This window comes from Trachemys scripta, chromosome 1 (assembly GCF_013100865.1).
Source record: "Trachemys scripta elegans isolate TJP31775 chromosome 1, CAS_Tse_1.0, whole genome shotgun sequence".
NCBI classification, from domain to species: domain Eukaryota; kingdom Metazoa; phylum Chordata; order Testudines; family Emydidae; genus Trachemys; species Trachemys scripta.
This window is the reverse complement of record NC_048298.1, coordinates 198,415,759-198,432,269: the sequence shown is the minus strand read 5'-3', so window position 1 is coordinate 198,432,269 and position 16,511 is coordinate 198,415,759. Positions and strand designations below refer to the sequence as shown.

The window sequence follows — 16,511 nt, the reverse complement described above, 5'->3', positions numbered from 1 at the left end:
ATTTGTAGTTATTGTAAAATACAATGTTCTTTCTCTTACAATAAAACTAATTAAACATGGTGCTGTGTTCCCGTCTCTGCTAAAATGCTTTACATCAAACCCCTTGGGCCCCTTACAGTGAACATGCTGTTGCCCTTTTCTAACCGTGATGAACAAGGGACTTCATCTACATGCAGCCAGTAATACTAAATGTATGCTATGATCTAAGACCTGGTAAGTGTAATGTTACTGTACTTCTTGTGTGCTTTTCTCTTCTCCTTCCTGCTATTGCTTTGTCTTCTCTCCCTCCCTTAGCTGCTCTTTTTATGTTAATTTTTATATTTTTGTTATGAGTAGATTTAATGTTTGTGAAAGGGAAGGTCTAAAAGTGCTGGTTTGAGCCAGGAATACATTATTCTCCACTACCCACCAGAACAAATCTTGGCCTAAACCCTCTGTAAGGATCCTCTACTATCTCATTCTGACAAGCACCCAGTCCCTCCCTCCCCAACCTGCTAAATATGTCCAATTTCAAGGTGCCATCCACCTGGAAGTCCAATTGTGTTCAAAGGGTTAACCTTGCAGCTTAGTGTTATTACTAATCATTACATGTCTTTTTAAGCAACACTACTCTGTTTCAGGTTAATTCACACTTTCAGCCACATCACAGGACAAACAAGTAGGAATGAAATTGCATCATCCTAGATTGTTCAGTATCACTCTGGCTTGCCCAGGTGACTGTTCTTGTCTCGTCTTCTAGAATGTTCTCTTATTTTGCCCAGCTAGCTTTTCCAGGTTTGTGGAGGTTTGTTCTTCTGATCTGACTGACTGACTGACTGAAAAACTAGACAAGGCAAAGAATTCCCACCCCCAATAAAGCTTCATCTTCTGATGAGACACTCTGGGCCTGCCTTGCTCACCTGGTTCTGAACTATCGCAGCAGTCTAGGCCTAGTCTGTCAGCTTCATACATCTTGGCATGGCTCACATATGTCACTCCACAGCGAGCCTCTGCTTCTCAGTGGCAGATCTCTCTCTTCTCCTCACCATTCCTTTCGAACTAGTGCTCACTGCTGGCTCAGGCCTTTGTGGAAGTGGGAGCCTGGCTTCCAAAACCCTCAAGCCATCCGCAAATAAAAAGCTAGCAGCAATTATGACAGAGGGGATCTTTCCTAAGCCGTTTCCAGCCCCACTCTGGCTCCAACAGCTTCTGCAAACATAACCTGACATGTCTGTTTGGCAAATGTATTGCCTGCAGATCTCTATGCATAACTTCCTCTCCTTTTTCCTCGCCTGAAGCCCTGGATACCCGAGACTGCAATTTATCTGGGTAAATCCCAATACATATGCACTGACCTGAACCCATTAAAAAAAAAAAAGGTCGCACCTGCGTGCTTGTGTAAGTACTAATCTGTATGGCAAGTGCGTTGTGTGCAATATAAATACCTACCATCATTCCTGAAACTCCTGTTTCACTGTGGTATTGCACTACGTTTGTGTATTACTGCCTAGTTGTATTCAGATGTAATTGGCTGCTTGTTTGGCTTTGGAGTGAGAGTTGTTTTTATTCATTTACTCCTTTCAGAGCTACAGGCCTCTCTGCTTGTAAATGGTTTCCTTTGGGAGCTGTAGCAGCAGTGGGTGGTGATTAGCTACACATCAAAATATTCTCCAAGGCCATCAGTACCAATTTTTTTGTGTGATATGGATGAGAGGCCCAGCGACTGGGAATTAACCTGAAACAATAGAGAGACACCATGTGCAGGTTTTTAAATGGTCTCCTTTGAAGCCATGTAGCCTTGCTGCTGATGTCCCCTTTCTAACAGGTCACAGAACCATAGGAGTGTCTGTAACCCCCGTGTCCACGCCCTACACACTATTGTAATAATCTTTGTACAAAATGTGCCTTGTGTGGTATCATTGAAAAACTAATTACTCACTGGTCAGTAATATTCTTATATGATGTGTATTAGGAATTATGGATATGTGCTGGAATTATGACTAAAGTGTGTTTAAGCCGAGCAGGTCAGGGGGAGTTGTTAAACAGGTCTATCCTAAACAAAGGAATGTGTGTTTACCTCAACGTACGTAGAAGCAGTAAAGAAGGCCATCAAACTAACAAGGAGATGGGAGACTGCGGGAAACTGAACAATTTGCATTTTAGCAAACACCAGCAGGGTAAGAAAGAGCCCGAAGTTTCCTTTACCACCAGACTCCATCTTGCCTTCCTCACTGCTTGACTAAACTTTACTTTACTTTAAGGGGTATTCTTCAGATGAATCCATTTCCAAGGTTCACTGGACTGTAAAAGAAAGGGGCAGAGAACCCAAAGTTCTCTTTCACCTAAGAAGACAAAGGAACTGGCTTTTTAGGGCTTCTGAAGGAGATTCTGCCCAAGGCAGTGTGGGGTCAGCCACCATCTTGCTGGAAGACTGCGTGAGAAAACCATCTTTAACAAAGTTTTTGTACCTTGCTAGGTTAAGTTTTCATTTTTATTTGCTTGATCATTTCTAACTTTCTCTCTTATAATTGAACTCTCTTAAAATCCTATCTTCTTTTATTGATAAACTTTGTTACTATTAATCTATCGCAAGGGTCGGCAAACTACAGCCAGCAGGCCGGATCCGGCCCCTCAGGGCTTTGGATCCAGCCTGCAGGACTGCCATTCTCATGGCACCTCAGGCCCCGTGCTGCTCCCAGAAGCGGCCTGCAGCACATCCCTGCAGGCCCTGGGGGATGGGGGGCAGAGGGCTCCGCATGCTGCCCTTGCCTGTGGGTACCTCCCCTGAAGCTCCCACTGGCCTCGATGTGCGCCACTGCCACCCCGGAGCCGCTCCAGGTAAGCGGCGCCAGGCCAGAGCCCGCACCCTGAACCCCTCCTGCACCTGAACTCCCTGCCCTGAGCCCCCTGCCCTGAGGCCCTTCCCGCACTGTGCACCCCCTCCTGCACCCCAACCCTTCCCTGAGCCCCCTTGTACACCCCGCACCCCTCCTCTGCCCCACCTCTTGCCCTGAGCCCCTTCCTGCACACCTTACTCCCTCTTGCGCCCCAGCCCTACATTCATAGCCCTGCATGCAAATTCCCCACGCAGATGTGGCCCTCGGGCCAAAAAGTTTGTCCACCCCGGTCTATACCAACAGTGCTGTGTTTGAATTAAAGTGAATGTTAACTCCAATTGATGTGGCAAGCTGTTTGGTTTTCTCTTTAAAGGACCAAAGGGAGCTTCTTATTCCTCTGAATGTTGCAGGAGAGAGCTGGGCATTGCAGAGCACACAGGTTTGGGAAAGTTCAGGACTAGGGGTGTGTTGGGGTCACCTGCTAACATCAACCAAGTCTGGTAAAGACAAGAGTGTGTCTATGATAACGGCCAGCAGGCTGTTGAATTCAAAGAGGTTGGATCAAAGCTGTCCCGCAGACAGAACATGAAGTGTATGCCAGCTGCTGGCTGACTGTCTCTCTCCCCCAGGCAGGAAGCTACAAGTAGAAGCAGCATTTTGTGGCACTCAGGGTTATAATACCAGTGGTGACACAACTTCTCACTGGTATGAACTGCACCCCAGAAGGTGACTGTCCCACTCCCTCTTCAAGGAACAAGGCACCAACTTGGCAGTAGCTGATTCTCCCTGTTCCAGCCAAAGTGGCCTGTAGGGGCTATGCGGATAGATGACATGAAGGAGTTACTCTGTGTGGCACACCTGCAGTGCTGAAACCCCTGCCAATCGAGGGAGCAAAAGGTTGAGGTAAGGATCAGAGCCTAGAAATTACATAGTGTTAAAATTAAATAACCTGGAGTTCAACTTTCACAATTTAGCCTTTGTCTTTGTTACAGTGTGTGTGTATGTAAACATGGTGTGTTAGTAGTAAGAAGGGTAGAACGCTGCACCTTACTAGTGGATTCTCTTTTGAAATTATTTTACTCCGATTTCATTATTTATGCTGTATAATCTGAGACACGCTCTCATCTAAGTACTGAGCTATAATAAATCGGCAATTTTATTTTATTAGCGAGTTGTCCAACATGAGAGCAACAAGTTATTTGTGTTTTAAATTATCCAAAATATAAAACCTTCCGGCTTCCTGGAGGGAGGAGCAGACTTCAACAATAAGGAAACACATTGCATTTTCCCCTTCAGATTTCAAGTACTAAGTGTCTGTGTGGTGGGGCTTCTCTTCCTAAAAAAAGAGCTAGTTAGATTCCCTCCATGTGTGGGGAAATTATGCCACCAATTGCTCTAAGCTTAAGAAAAATTGCTGTCTAACGCAACCAACTATAGCTGTGATTTTTGGCGCTAGTTTATGACAGACAAAGTAAACTGCCTTCCTGGTTTAAAATGTTCGGTTTTGTTTTATTATGCTCGTGTTCAGAACAGGAATAAGTTTCTCATTTAGTGTAGTGTTGATGTAGAAGCCCTGGTTATGCTCCAGAGTTTGTTGTATGAAACAACCAACCAACCTCAGTAAAAAGTGGGAAATCTCTGTGGGTCCTGCTTCTGGAAATCATCCCTAACCTCTACCACACATCCATGTTTTAAAAGAGAGTTTTCATTGTAGCAGACATGTCTTTTTCTGCCAAACCTACTAAATTTCCTACAGATGTGCAAGTATCAGAGCAAAGATACAAGTCTATGCTGTTTCTGGAGGGAGGAATTTTCAGTTCCTTATGCTTGTGAACTATCTTGCCTACCAACGTGGGTATTTAGAGTCAGACCGGTTTCTCTAATGCTCGGAACCATTGCACAATGTTATTTCTGTGTAGATCAACTTAATGTGTGGGTACTGGAACAGATCTCAGTTTCTATTATATTTACACAAATTGTTCCCTGGGATTTCTGCCTTCTACATCTGAAGGACATGTAAGTGCCAATTCCTAAGGGGAAAGCAGCACAGGGAATTCTGCCCACTTGCTAATAACTGTCTTCACATCTAGGCTCAGGGCCTCTCCCTCTTTCTACTAACCTTTCTGGAGTCTTCAGAGCCTTGGTGTGGTGAAATTGAGACCACACACCCCTTTCTGGCCTTCAAATCCAAGCTCTCTCCAGAGAGGCTGCAATTCAAGATATAGACCAAACCATTGCCTTCTGGCAGCATTTCCAGTCAATGCAGAGACGAGCTATCTAACAGCAGAACAGAGGTTCCGGAACGTGGGGGCTGGAGCAGATGCCAAAGGTGAGCACAATAGGCACCCAACTCCCCCACACATTTGCATTAGCAAGCACAATACAAACGTCAAACAAGTAACAACTGTCCCTTCTCTCTATATAATCAGGGGAGAAAGAGCAGCTGCTCTCATCAGGCAGAAGAGGGCCATAGATGGCCCATGTAGAACTACACTTATGTGCTTCAATCAGGAGCGCACCTACATTTTCAACCACTTCAATCAATTTTCCTTTAGGGCCTAGTGATGTCACGTTTTGGATTGCCGTAACCTCAGAGCCTGACTAAGTGGTTGTATGAATAGCATCTGTATTTACTTCAAAAGGGAGTTGCAGCAGCGTGTAATTCAAAGGGCACTGGAAAGCTGGGTGCTGTCCTTTTGTGAGCTGAAGCAGAAAAAGAAGATAATGGCACGTCGTAGCTGTCGGATAACTGTTACACATTTACCTGTACAGGCTAGGTACAGACATGCTACTGCCCTTTTTGTTCTCTCAGCTGCAGAAGCCTAGTGGAAAGGGAAATCCGAATTTCAGCACATATAACAGAAGCTTATAAAACAAGAGGATCTACTCCAGCACCAGAGATTATAGCACATTCTGTTATCATGCAAGACGGGGAAGTGGCAATTAGCCCTCACGCTGTAGGTTAAGATATTATAAAATGGACATTCAGGCATCATCAGTTGCCTCAGTGGGACTATAGGGAATGCAAGAGTATTCGTGATGTACCTCAGCTAACTTGTGTATATATACTTTCCTGCTTTATTCACTTGGCCTCCATGGGAATGATATTCTCTGCTTCCTACTATCAGGCTTGTGGGGCATCTATTAAAAAGCAGAAACCTTATATTAACTTTGTCTAACACTCCCAACCCTCCTAAGGAAGGAGTAATAGTGCTGAAAAAATAAAACTCCTGAATGGTTTAATTCCTAAATTGATAATTTGTAGTTTAGTGGTTTCACAGCTCTGGCAATGATCACTTCTGTGTGAGTTTTGCAGTGTGGGCGGTCTGACATCCCCATCATCACATCAAAGGCTTGGTCTGGCTCCAAGCTGAAGGAATGAGAGGACTCTTCTAACAGGCTCATTGGACATGAACAAAGTCTATCGGAGAGAACACATTTTTCCATTCACTCATATACCATGAAGTGCAAACACATCGCCCTCCCTGTCTCCCAAATCCAGTGCCTTTCCTGTTCATTTCAAGATCCAGTTAAAATTGCCCTTGATTTACAAACCCTCCAGCTGGAGTTCTACTTTACCGGACTTCTTACTGCTCTCTCTCAACCCCTCGTGTGTCTCCCCAAACAATCAGGTGACTGCCAGTACAGGAGCCTCCTTTTCTCTTCTGCAGCTCCTGCCATCTGCAACAGCCTTCCAGTAGCTTTCCATTTAATTTCAACTCTGTGGAAAAGACAACTGTTCAGCATTGCCTAGGCATCTGTCTGTCAACTACCATTTATGACTGTAATTGTATTAAACTCTGGAAAGTGAGCTAAAGATTGTATGAAACACACTACACGTCAGACTGCTTTGTACAACTGGAGCAGAGAATAACTAGTGATGTTGAGGGATTCTGCATTGAAAACCCACGCTTCGAAGTTTGGATCAAAATTTTCAACATTGTACTGTTCAGAAGAATTTGGATCTGGGTTTTTGATTTGGGCTGATCCCTAGTTTTGAGATCAGCTTTTATACACACAAGGACCTTTAAACAAAACTATCTGAGTTTGCAAAACAATATTTTATTAATAAAAGATTTATAAACAGTAAGAAAGAAATTTCACTGCATGAAACGTCCAAAATAATTCCTGGAGCCATGAACTAGGTTCCTTAACAGCTGTACAGGGGTTTCCAGAGGGAAGTAGTACTAAATACAAATTTCTCTAAAGATGGCTGAAAGTTCAAGAAAGCATCATGCATCTGTCCTATGCAGAGAAGCTACACAATAAAATAGACTTAAAAATACACACACAAAATCTGTACATCCGTGATTTTAAAAAGCCATGCGTTGTGTAGCACCCCGGGGGAGATTAGGGATGATCATACAATTCACTACCAGAGGAAACGCCATGACTCTGAATCAGGTACATGACTGGCCAGTTTCTGCTTGCAATTTCATCTCTTCTTTTCTCAAGGGGAAGGTGTCAATGAGCGCAAAGAGCTGCGCCGGCGTAGGTGGGAAAGAGTAACGCTCTTTGTCCATGCCGTGCTTGTCCATCACCACCACGCTGAAGTTATAATGGGGGATGCGCAGCAACAACCTGAAAAATACACATAATACATTTCACTGCCAGTGTTATATTGGGATAAACAAGGTTCTATTATAAAAAGGATCCAAGAAACAAAAAAGACTACATTACACCCACAGCTGCTGAGGTGTAACTGAATGATGGTGAGATTTTTCATTTTACCTGAGTTGCAAAGCAAGTGCTGCAGGCAGCAACTTCACTCCTATTCTTCCTATCTGTGCTGGAAAGACACCAACCAATTCGATCACTGTAACATGTCGGAGGTCTAAACCACATTGCTCTGGCTAAAGGTCAAGAGAAAAACCAGGAATACATATCATGAATGGATTTAATTATAACAGTTGTTTACATTAAATGCACAATAAGGTGATGTTCTACACAGAGCTCCAAATCTTTGCTCTCTCTAAATGCTTTCTTATTTTAATTTAGACGTCAGCAGTGGGAACTTGAGAATGTTTTCTGGAGTCATGAAGGCGGCAGTTCTGCTACATTAATGGATTTTTAGTTGATTATTGGGGGTGGGGGGGGGAAGACCACCAAAGTACAATTTAGATGTCTTGGTAATGAATTGAAAAGATGCCAGTCTATTAAAAATTGTGCCAGTACTTTAATCTGGCACCCAAACAAAGAATGTGAAATGTGAGCCCGCTATAGAAAAGTGCTCTCTTATGCCAAATTGTCTGAGGATCATGGAGAGCAGTGTGTGGGGGAGGGGGTGTGTGGAAGGATTGCAACACTTAAATTTAACCTGGTCAAAAAGTCACCTAGGAATTGAGAATTTGGTTGTATTAATTGGTCAAGACACTCATGTTTTAAAAATAAAATGCTGAAACACCATTTAAAAAAATGTTTTTTTTTACATTACGCAACTGGCTTCTGGAATATATGGGGGGAAAACAGAGTAAGTTCAGGAGTCCAGATTTGCAAGTGACACACAATTATCACTGCTGATTTTTGTTCCAGTGGTGGCAGGCAGTAAATTTACAGTCCTCACGGCCACCAATCATGGCTCCATTCCCAGCTGGGCTGACAAACAATCTCTCTCTCTTCTGGGCACTTGTGCACCCCTATTGCATGCCACTTACTCTGACAACAGTCTGAGTAAAGTTTACGTTAGATAAACTGATAAGCCCTGAGGGTGGGATTCACAAAGGTATTTAGGCCCCTGAGTCCCATCAATTTCAATGGGAATAACTAAGACTGTTGTCGTCATTCCATGTTTTTGGAGCAAACACCACAACGATGTGTCTCTTCTATAAAGACTGGTCTTAGTTTACCTTGAGAAAAAATACTATTGGAGTTTATACTAAATAATTTGGAGCGTTTTCTGCAAGTCCTAGAAACAGGACCGTGTTGAGGCTACATTCAGGACTAGCGAGAAAACAATTCTTTGGCTGATGATTAATTTGGATTCCGGGCTCCTTTGGTTACTGGTGTATTAGTTACTTTTGCAGACAGCCAACACAAGCTTGACATGGATGAACAGCTTACCAACAAGAACGACTGGAGGTTTCTTTAAAATCCTTCAGGAGTTTGCTAAGAACTGGATGGTGATGCTGGTATTAGCTGGTTATGAGCACAACATTAATTTCTCTTGGGAAGATAGAATAGGGTCAAACTAGAGCCACGTGAAGGCCAGTGTTTGGTTCATTTACCCCACTGAACTCTACTATACCCATGAGTAATGTGAATTAAAGCGGTCCAGTTTGGAGCAATGTTGAAACTGATGATATTCCAGAGCCTTGCAAACATGTTTACTACAAAACTAGCAGCTCTTGGGCCAAATGCTCAGTGCTGTAAATGGGCATAGCTCCATTGCAGGGAGAGGGCAAGTCAATGAAGACTGACTGATTTACACCAATTGAGGATCTGGCTCTCGAGTTTAAAAAAGAAAAACTGGAAAAAATGCCCATGTCTTACCTGCAGCATTCCCAATTGCAACCTGTAGAAAAAATTGGCTGCAGTAGGAGTTGATACAATTAGTAGTCTCCGTTTCTCATAAAACTGATCCAAGAGGGCCGCTGCAGTTCTCACAGCAACATTAATATTCATAGCTGGAATTAAAAAACAAAAGCCGTGGAGCTCCCAGAAACAGACCTTTTTCAGACTTCAGCAGGCATAGCTATTCAGCTGGACAGGCATGCCCTGAGAGGTAGGCAGGGGCTGGGTATGGATGTTAAAGGGCCAAAGTCAAAAGGTGCAAACCTGGTCCCACTGAAATCAATGGGAGTTTTGCCATAGGCTGCAATGGGGCCAGGATTTCAAGCAGTCCCCCTCTCTCTCTAAGGCTTTATCTAAGCTTGGAGCTGGGGGTGTGAGTTGCAGCTCGAACAGACGTACTCGTACTTGCTCTTATCGAGCGAGCGCTCTCAAAATCGCAGCCCGGGCAGCAGTGAGTAGGGCTAGCTGCCCCCGACTACAAACCCACCTGGACCCGTGGGTCTGTACTCCGCACCGCTAGCCCATGCTGCCTCTCACCGCTGCATGGCTACATGACTATTTTTAGCTTGCTAGCTGGATGAGAGCTAGCACAAGTATGTCTCCAAGTGTAGACATAGCTTTAGTGCCACCCAAAGCTGTGAACGTTTGTTTAATTTTTACTGCAACGAAGATGATCAGGTTTCTCAGTAAACAGAACTAGCGTATAGTGCTCCCTCCCCACACAAAAGGAACCGTAGGTAAGGAAGAGTGAACCTGACAATCTCTGCACCTGAGGTCCAGCTTCTATCATGAGTACAATAATGGAGCCAAGGCTAAGAGAAAATACTTTCTAAACATTGAGAGAGTAAATGGACCATGAAAGACAAGCAGCATGGAGTTATTGGGGGGGCAGGGGGAGTCTTGCAAGATGAACGACATTGGTGAGGGGAGGGGGTTGTTTCAGAATAAGAAAATAAGTGGAAAAGTGGTAGGTGTAATAAACTTTAGCTTTTAGTATTGAGCATTTGAAACAGTCAGAGAATATATGTGCCAAATTAGAGCCAATCAGCTTGGCTAATGAGCACTGTCGTGACCTGAAAACTGTCCGAAGGACCATAAGTAAGGGTAATTATGGACGACAAGGTAGCTAATTGGGAGTTAAAGATTTTTAGTGACCCTCAGCAGGGGATGGCTGCAGGAGTTGGCACAGGATTCTATCATATTTAACAGCTTCCACAGTAACAATCTGGATGAGGACATGCAAGTAGCACATTAATTAATGTTAGAGATGCCACTAAACTGCTAGCATGAACCAGTGTAATGGGATCTAGAGAGATTAGAATTATGGACAGAAAATAAGATAAGATTCAGCTGGGGAAAATGTAAGGCAATACATCTAGATAAAAAAGACATGAAACTCAGACCTACAATAAGAATAGAAACCAGGAAAGAGTCATGTTCACACAGGGTGCGGGGAGATAAGGAACAGCAGACTAGATCTGCATTTGCAAAGTGATATGATAGCAAAAATAACCAGTGCAAGTTTGAGTTGTATACAGAGGCACCACATCATGGAGGAAAAAAATGTAGGTTGAGCAGGAGAAATATTTTTTCCTGATGGCAAGATCTCTCAGAATGTAGAATAGTTTTGTTTGGAAAATGGTGGAATCCTGATTGCTTGAGGGATCCAGCATTTGGCCTGGACAAAACATTTGAGAACATGATCTAATTTGGGGAATTATGTGAAGATACTCCTCCCTTAGTTTTTAAAACACAAGTTAATACTGAGGACTGCACAATGCTGGGCACGTTTCTATAGCTTAAACAGAACTTATTTGAAAGAATCTTTAGGAATCTATTATTCATTCTATTCCCTGAAGCAGTAATGGAGAAATTTTGCCCCTAAGCCAACAAAGCATTATGCAGAATGCTTTTTAAAGCTGTCAGATTTGATGATTTTGGATGAAATTTTCACTCGTGCATGAGTAACTCTGGTGTCTAAGTTATGTGCCTAAGTCACTTAGGTGATTTTTTAAATTTCACCCTCTGTAGTTAATGTGGTTTCAACTGGTCATCAGTTTATTTTCCATTCCCTTTTTAAAAAAATGTTGTGTAATGTTGGGTGCAGTTAAACAGTTGCTGCAATGTTCTACTTCAGTGCTGTCTGTAACGACTCCAGAATGCAAAGTCTGTAAAGAGCTTTGAGATTACAGGTACTATATAATTGTAAGACACTATCCTCATCCAAGGATAAAGTTGCAAAAAGAGGCAAATGATGTGTGGGAAGAGGAAAGGTAAAATATTGCACTTGTTATTTCTAATGGATAAAAAAAAATGTGGCTTTACCCTCCCACTCTCAGTCCAGTAAAAATCACCACCTATTCCAGATGCCACGTGGGATCCAGTTTGTAAAATTTGCCTGGGCCCAGTGTCAGTAGTAGAATGTAGGGCATTCAGTAATCCAATGTGCCTGGATAATCCATTTTATTGGCAAAGAACTGGTATCTAAAGAGCACTATGGAATGAGAACTAGAGGAGAAAGAAAGAAAACTCAAAAGCCAGAGTAAGAAAATCTGTTCACACTGATACCGGTGGAAAAAAAGAAGAGAGTCAAACTTACAAAAAGATGTGAAAAGATGTGATAGAACTGATGCGAGGGGAATAAGAAGCTTTCAGGTAATTAACCACAGAGCTTGTTGGCTTCTGTCTGTCCTCTCCAATACACAATATGCTGCAAAGCATTACCAAGAGACTTGTGAAAAATGCTACAGTTGTATATTCGTTAGCAGAAGTATCCAGGTTGATTCTGTACACACCCCGGGCCAGCCTTTGAACAACGGACAGCCATACACATAAATCATGAACCTGTGTGCAGTGCTATAGGCAAATTCTTTGTGCAATAAGTACAAGCAATCCCGTTCGCTGACCTTTCAGGAGGTAAGAAAGTACTCACGTACGTGTACAGGTTGGCTCCGTTCCTGACCAGCCTAAATTGTACTGGCACACTCTGGCTGGGCTTCCCTGCAGCTCATATCCACCAATGCAGGAAAACTCACAGGTGACACCATAGTTATCTCCATCACCTGTACATTTTATGTAACCATTTTCTGGGGCATTCAGTTTACCACAGCGCCTAACTTTAAATACAAAAAAGAGAGAACATCAAATAATTCCCCATCTCCGGAGCAGTGCTACTAATGAAATCATATTGTACTAATATTAAGGTGACATTCTGGCTCGCTGCTTGTTATTAGCTTTCAAAGAGAACCCAGCACTTATTTCTTTTTTTAAATATGAATCTAGCTATTGATTCCTGGATCATTTATGCATACATGCTAGTTTATATATTAATAACATGGGATTGTGGAGGGGAGGGGCAGTTGAAGCCCAGGTTGTCAGAGACCCACAGCTTTCAACTCCGTGACAGAAGCAGCTGCTCTCCCTGACAAATGTCCTAGTGTTTGTCAGATGGCAGCCCTGTACAGATCTGACTCACCTGTTGGTCAACAACTAGATATTAGGGGAGGCATGGACCTGGGAGGGCCTAGATAATGGGAGGAAGTGGGCAGGGGAAGCATGGGCAGAGGAGGAGACACAGATTTGAGAAGCAGAGCTGGAGGGCAGGGGCTGCTCATTAGAGCTCCTATCTGTCTCCTAGACCCCCACTGCGCATCTCACCCCTAGATCCGTCCCCAGAGCTCAGTTCACTGGCTCCCTAACTTCCCTCAGGTGATTCAGGCATTTTCAAATTGTATGAGACAGAATATTCTTCCAGTGGGAAAAGTTCTCTCTCTCTCTCTCACACACACACACACACACACACACACACACACACACACACACACACACAAAAAATACAGAAAGACTGGCTGTCACTTGGATCCTTACATAAGTATTAACTGGTTTTGTTTACACAATTTGACACTGTTCTTACCTCTGACTTTAACAAGAAATTTGCAAGTGCCTTTGTTTTCTGCTCTGTCATACACAGTGTATTGGATCTTGTGGTCACCTTCTGAAAAATGTGACCCAGGGGATGGGCCTTTCAAAATCACACTAAAAAATGAAATAAAATAGACCAGGTGTTCAGAAATTAAGTTAGGGTTTCTCCAATAGGAAAATATTAACAGCCTTCAGATGGAAAGCCCTTCTGTCACTGGGGAATGTTCCGATTGCCTGGCTGTGCTGAGAGTTTGTCGAGTGACAGAAAACAAGAGGAGGATGAGTGGCAGAGCCCACAATATTTAAGAGTTAAAGTCGCAGCAGCCTGGCTACTCCTAGCAAGTTACCCACTACCGCTAACAGCTTAGTGTAGACAAAGGTAGTGTGACTCACATCGCTGTAAGACAACTGTCAATGGCATTTTATTTTTTTATTTAAATTTCATGTAACAGTTAAAAAAGGCATGAGTTTGTTTCTTTCCATGGAAATAAAAATACCTGGATGGAGAATCTAGAACTGAGCATCAGTCATTATAGAAGGATAGTTGGTTGTACAGGATTTGAACATCAGTCAGGGCTAGAAGAGTACCTTTGTTTGTTTGCTTGCACTGTTGCCGTGTTGGTCCTAGGATATTAGTGAGACAAGATGGGTGAGGAAATATAATACCAACTTCTGTTTGTGGAAGGTATAAGTCTTCAACCGGCACAATGCTCTATGCAGCTCCATAGCTTGTCTCTCTCACCAACAGAAGTTGGTCCAATAAAAGATATTACCTCACCCACCTTGTCTCTCTCATTGTTTGTTTTTAAAAAACCATCTGTTAACATGGCAGGTTACCTCTCTGTGCCAGACTATACATACGAACAGGGTGGGAGGAATCAGGATGTAATCTCTCTCTTTGTGCTGGGAAAGGCAGGCATCCCCTTGCAGGCTTCAGCTCAACTGCTCATTTCCAACCAAAGCATATGTCAAGAGAGTTCTCAACTCTCAAGGCAGAAACTCACAGACCAGCCAGACTAAGCATGGTTCAAGAAGCTTCAATCCACTCAGAGCCATATTTTTACCTCAATAGAGTCCCTCTCATCCCTCCATATGCAGAAATTGTGACCACTTGCTGCCTGGAGCTCAGAGGACAAGAAGCCTTGAGATTGAATAAACATTCCTTAATCACCTGTTAGGCAAGTCCCTTGGTAATGAGCCTCTGAATGTTATGCTTCCAGCTGAACAAATGGGGCTTAAGGTGGCGCCTGAATCCAGGGTTCTTGCATGGCAGCTTAGTTTCATCAGACCTTGAACCATCTTACCAGCACAGTAAACAGTTTTGCTAACCCCAACCATTCAAAAACCATGAGTCAGGCTTCAAAGTCATGAGACTGCCTTAGAAATAATCTTATGATTTTTTTGGATAAATTTTGGAGGGGGACATTATTTACTTTCTGGTTTTAAAGCCTTTAGGGTGCACTCGGGTCACATTTCTCTACAATAATTAGGGCTATAAACTTTCATTAAGAAAAAACTGAGATACTCACAGACTCACCTGGCTCCAGGAACCAAGACTTTAAGAAAAGCAGCAAATATCATAAGACTTGCAGTAAAATCACAAGAGTTGACAACAGAAATTCTGAAAATGCATATGTCCTTCACAGAAAGTTTCCATAGAATAATAGCTATTTCACTGGATTGGGAACAGTTATTGGTCCCATTACACTGGATTTTACAACTCTTATTTTTATCATGTGACACCATTTCACTGGGAGTGTTTGTGTGTGTGTGTGTAGAAGGCAGGGAGCATTATTAGTAATTTTCTCATTCTGACACCGAACAACAGATAGGCCAAAGTTCTTATTTTAGGATGAGAGCTTCTTTAGTGGCTCTTAACATCATAGTTCTTCTTTTGCAATCACAAGCACTAGCATTTTTTATTTATCTAATGAATTCCTCAGCTTATACTCTGATATATAAAAATGCCCTGAGCTTGTTTCTTTTGATGTGCTTTTTGTCAAATGTCCTCATTAAATAGTTCAAATTGTAAGTGTCCTTTACCTTCCAGTGAACAGAAAGTCGATTTTCTCAACTATTCAATTCTTTTAACAGCTTCTGTGAGTTCACAGATGGATTGATTAAGCTTATTGCAGTAAACTAAATGATTTTCCATATTCTCATCATTAAAGTATTTTGATCATGCCCATCTTGTATCAGTGGAAGTGGCAGACAATGCTGCCATTAAAAGGGACACCATCAGCATAGAAAGTTTCCCCTATTGTTTGTGCGGGTCTTTAACATCCTAACAGGCAAGAGAAAAACACTGGGGGGCAGGGAGGGGAGGGAAAATGTCATTGTAAAACTATAAGAATTGCCGGGGGTCTCCAAAGCAAATGTAGTACCTGAAACTACATTTTTCTCCTTTTTTAATATTATAGATTTCAAGTTGATGTTGTCACTTGAAAAGTAACTTACTGAAGAACTCAGTATCATAGTAACTATGTTATATTATGTGAAAGCTTAAAGATGCATATGAGATTGTTATTAGCACACAATGGTCTTGTTTATTTTAACACAGTCACAGTTCTCCTCATGCAGTACAGCACCTCTCACTAAGAGGTGCTGCCCCATATGCAAAGTGTTGCCCCTAGGAGAGAACAGAGCCATAGAAGGCCCTTTGGAAATCTATTTATTGCAACACAGGTGTGGGCAAAAATGCTAACAAATTGATCTCATTAGCTTTAAAACAGTCTGCTGGCTATTTATATGCTAACTCCTGAACGAACTACCTCGGTGTCTGAGATGTCAGATTTTCTTTTTCAGCTAAGCCTGCATTATAATTTGACGGGTCACACGGACCCAATAGCAAGTGCTCACTCCTTCACAGAACTGTGGGGAAGGATGTTGACCAAGCATATCACCTAGATAAGTGAAAGGGGGTCTAGGAAAAGGCAAAACAAGTGACCTCAGGGTTTCACTTAATATAATAAACAGAGTTTCACCTACTCTGTCAAAATACCATCAGCAGTGTCCCTTCCTTCTGGAGTTTCCCAGAACACACGGGCTGTCAGCTTATTTGGCTCGGCTGTTTTCTCCTTCACACTTGGGCACTGGATTCTAGGAGGTTCCATATCTGTTAAAATAAGCACCAGATAACCCATAGTTTAATTCTTTTCACTACTCAGCTCTCAGTGTACATTGTGATACAGCAGGGGTTGGCAACGTTTGGCACGCGGCTCGCCAGGGTAAGCACCCTGGCGGGCCGGGACAGTTTATTTACCT

General features: G+C 42.8%; 1 protein-coding gene across 2 annotated transcripts in view; it reads right to left on the bottom strand.

Annotated features, from left to right (window-relative positions):
• Positions 1–6,858: 6,858 nt before the first annotated feature.
• The window catches only part of SRPX (sushi repeat containing protein X-linked), a 74,940-nt gene continuing 65,287 nt past the window's right edge, over positions 6,859–16,511 (bottom strand). For both annotated transcript variants that reach the window (XM_034754517.1, XM_034754528.1), the window contains 6 exons: positions 16,236–16,362; positions 13,240–13,361; positions 12,263–12,442; positions 9,306–9,439; positions 7,548–7,669; positions 6,859–7,397 (listed from right to left, as the gene is read on the bottom strand). In XM_034754517.1, coding sequence (XP_034610408.1) covers positions 7,217–7,397; positions 7,548–7,669; positions 9,306–9,439; positions 12,263–12,442; positions 13,240–13,361; positions 16,236–16,362 — 866 coding nt within the window. In that variant the 3' untranslated portion in view covers positions 6,859–7,216. The remainder of the gene's footprint in view (positions 7,398–7,547; positions 7,670–9,305; positions 9,440–12,262; positions 12,443–13,239; positions 13,362–16,235; positions 16,363–16,511) is intronic.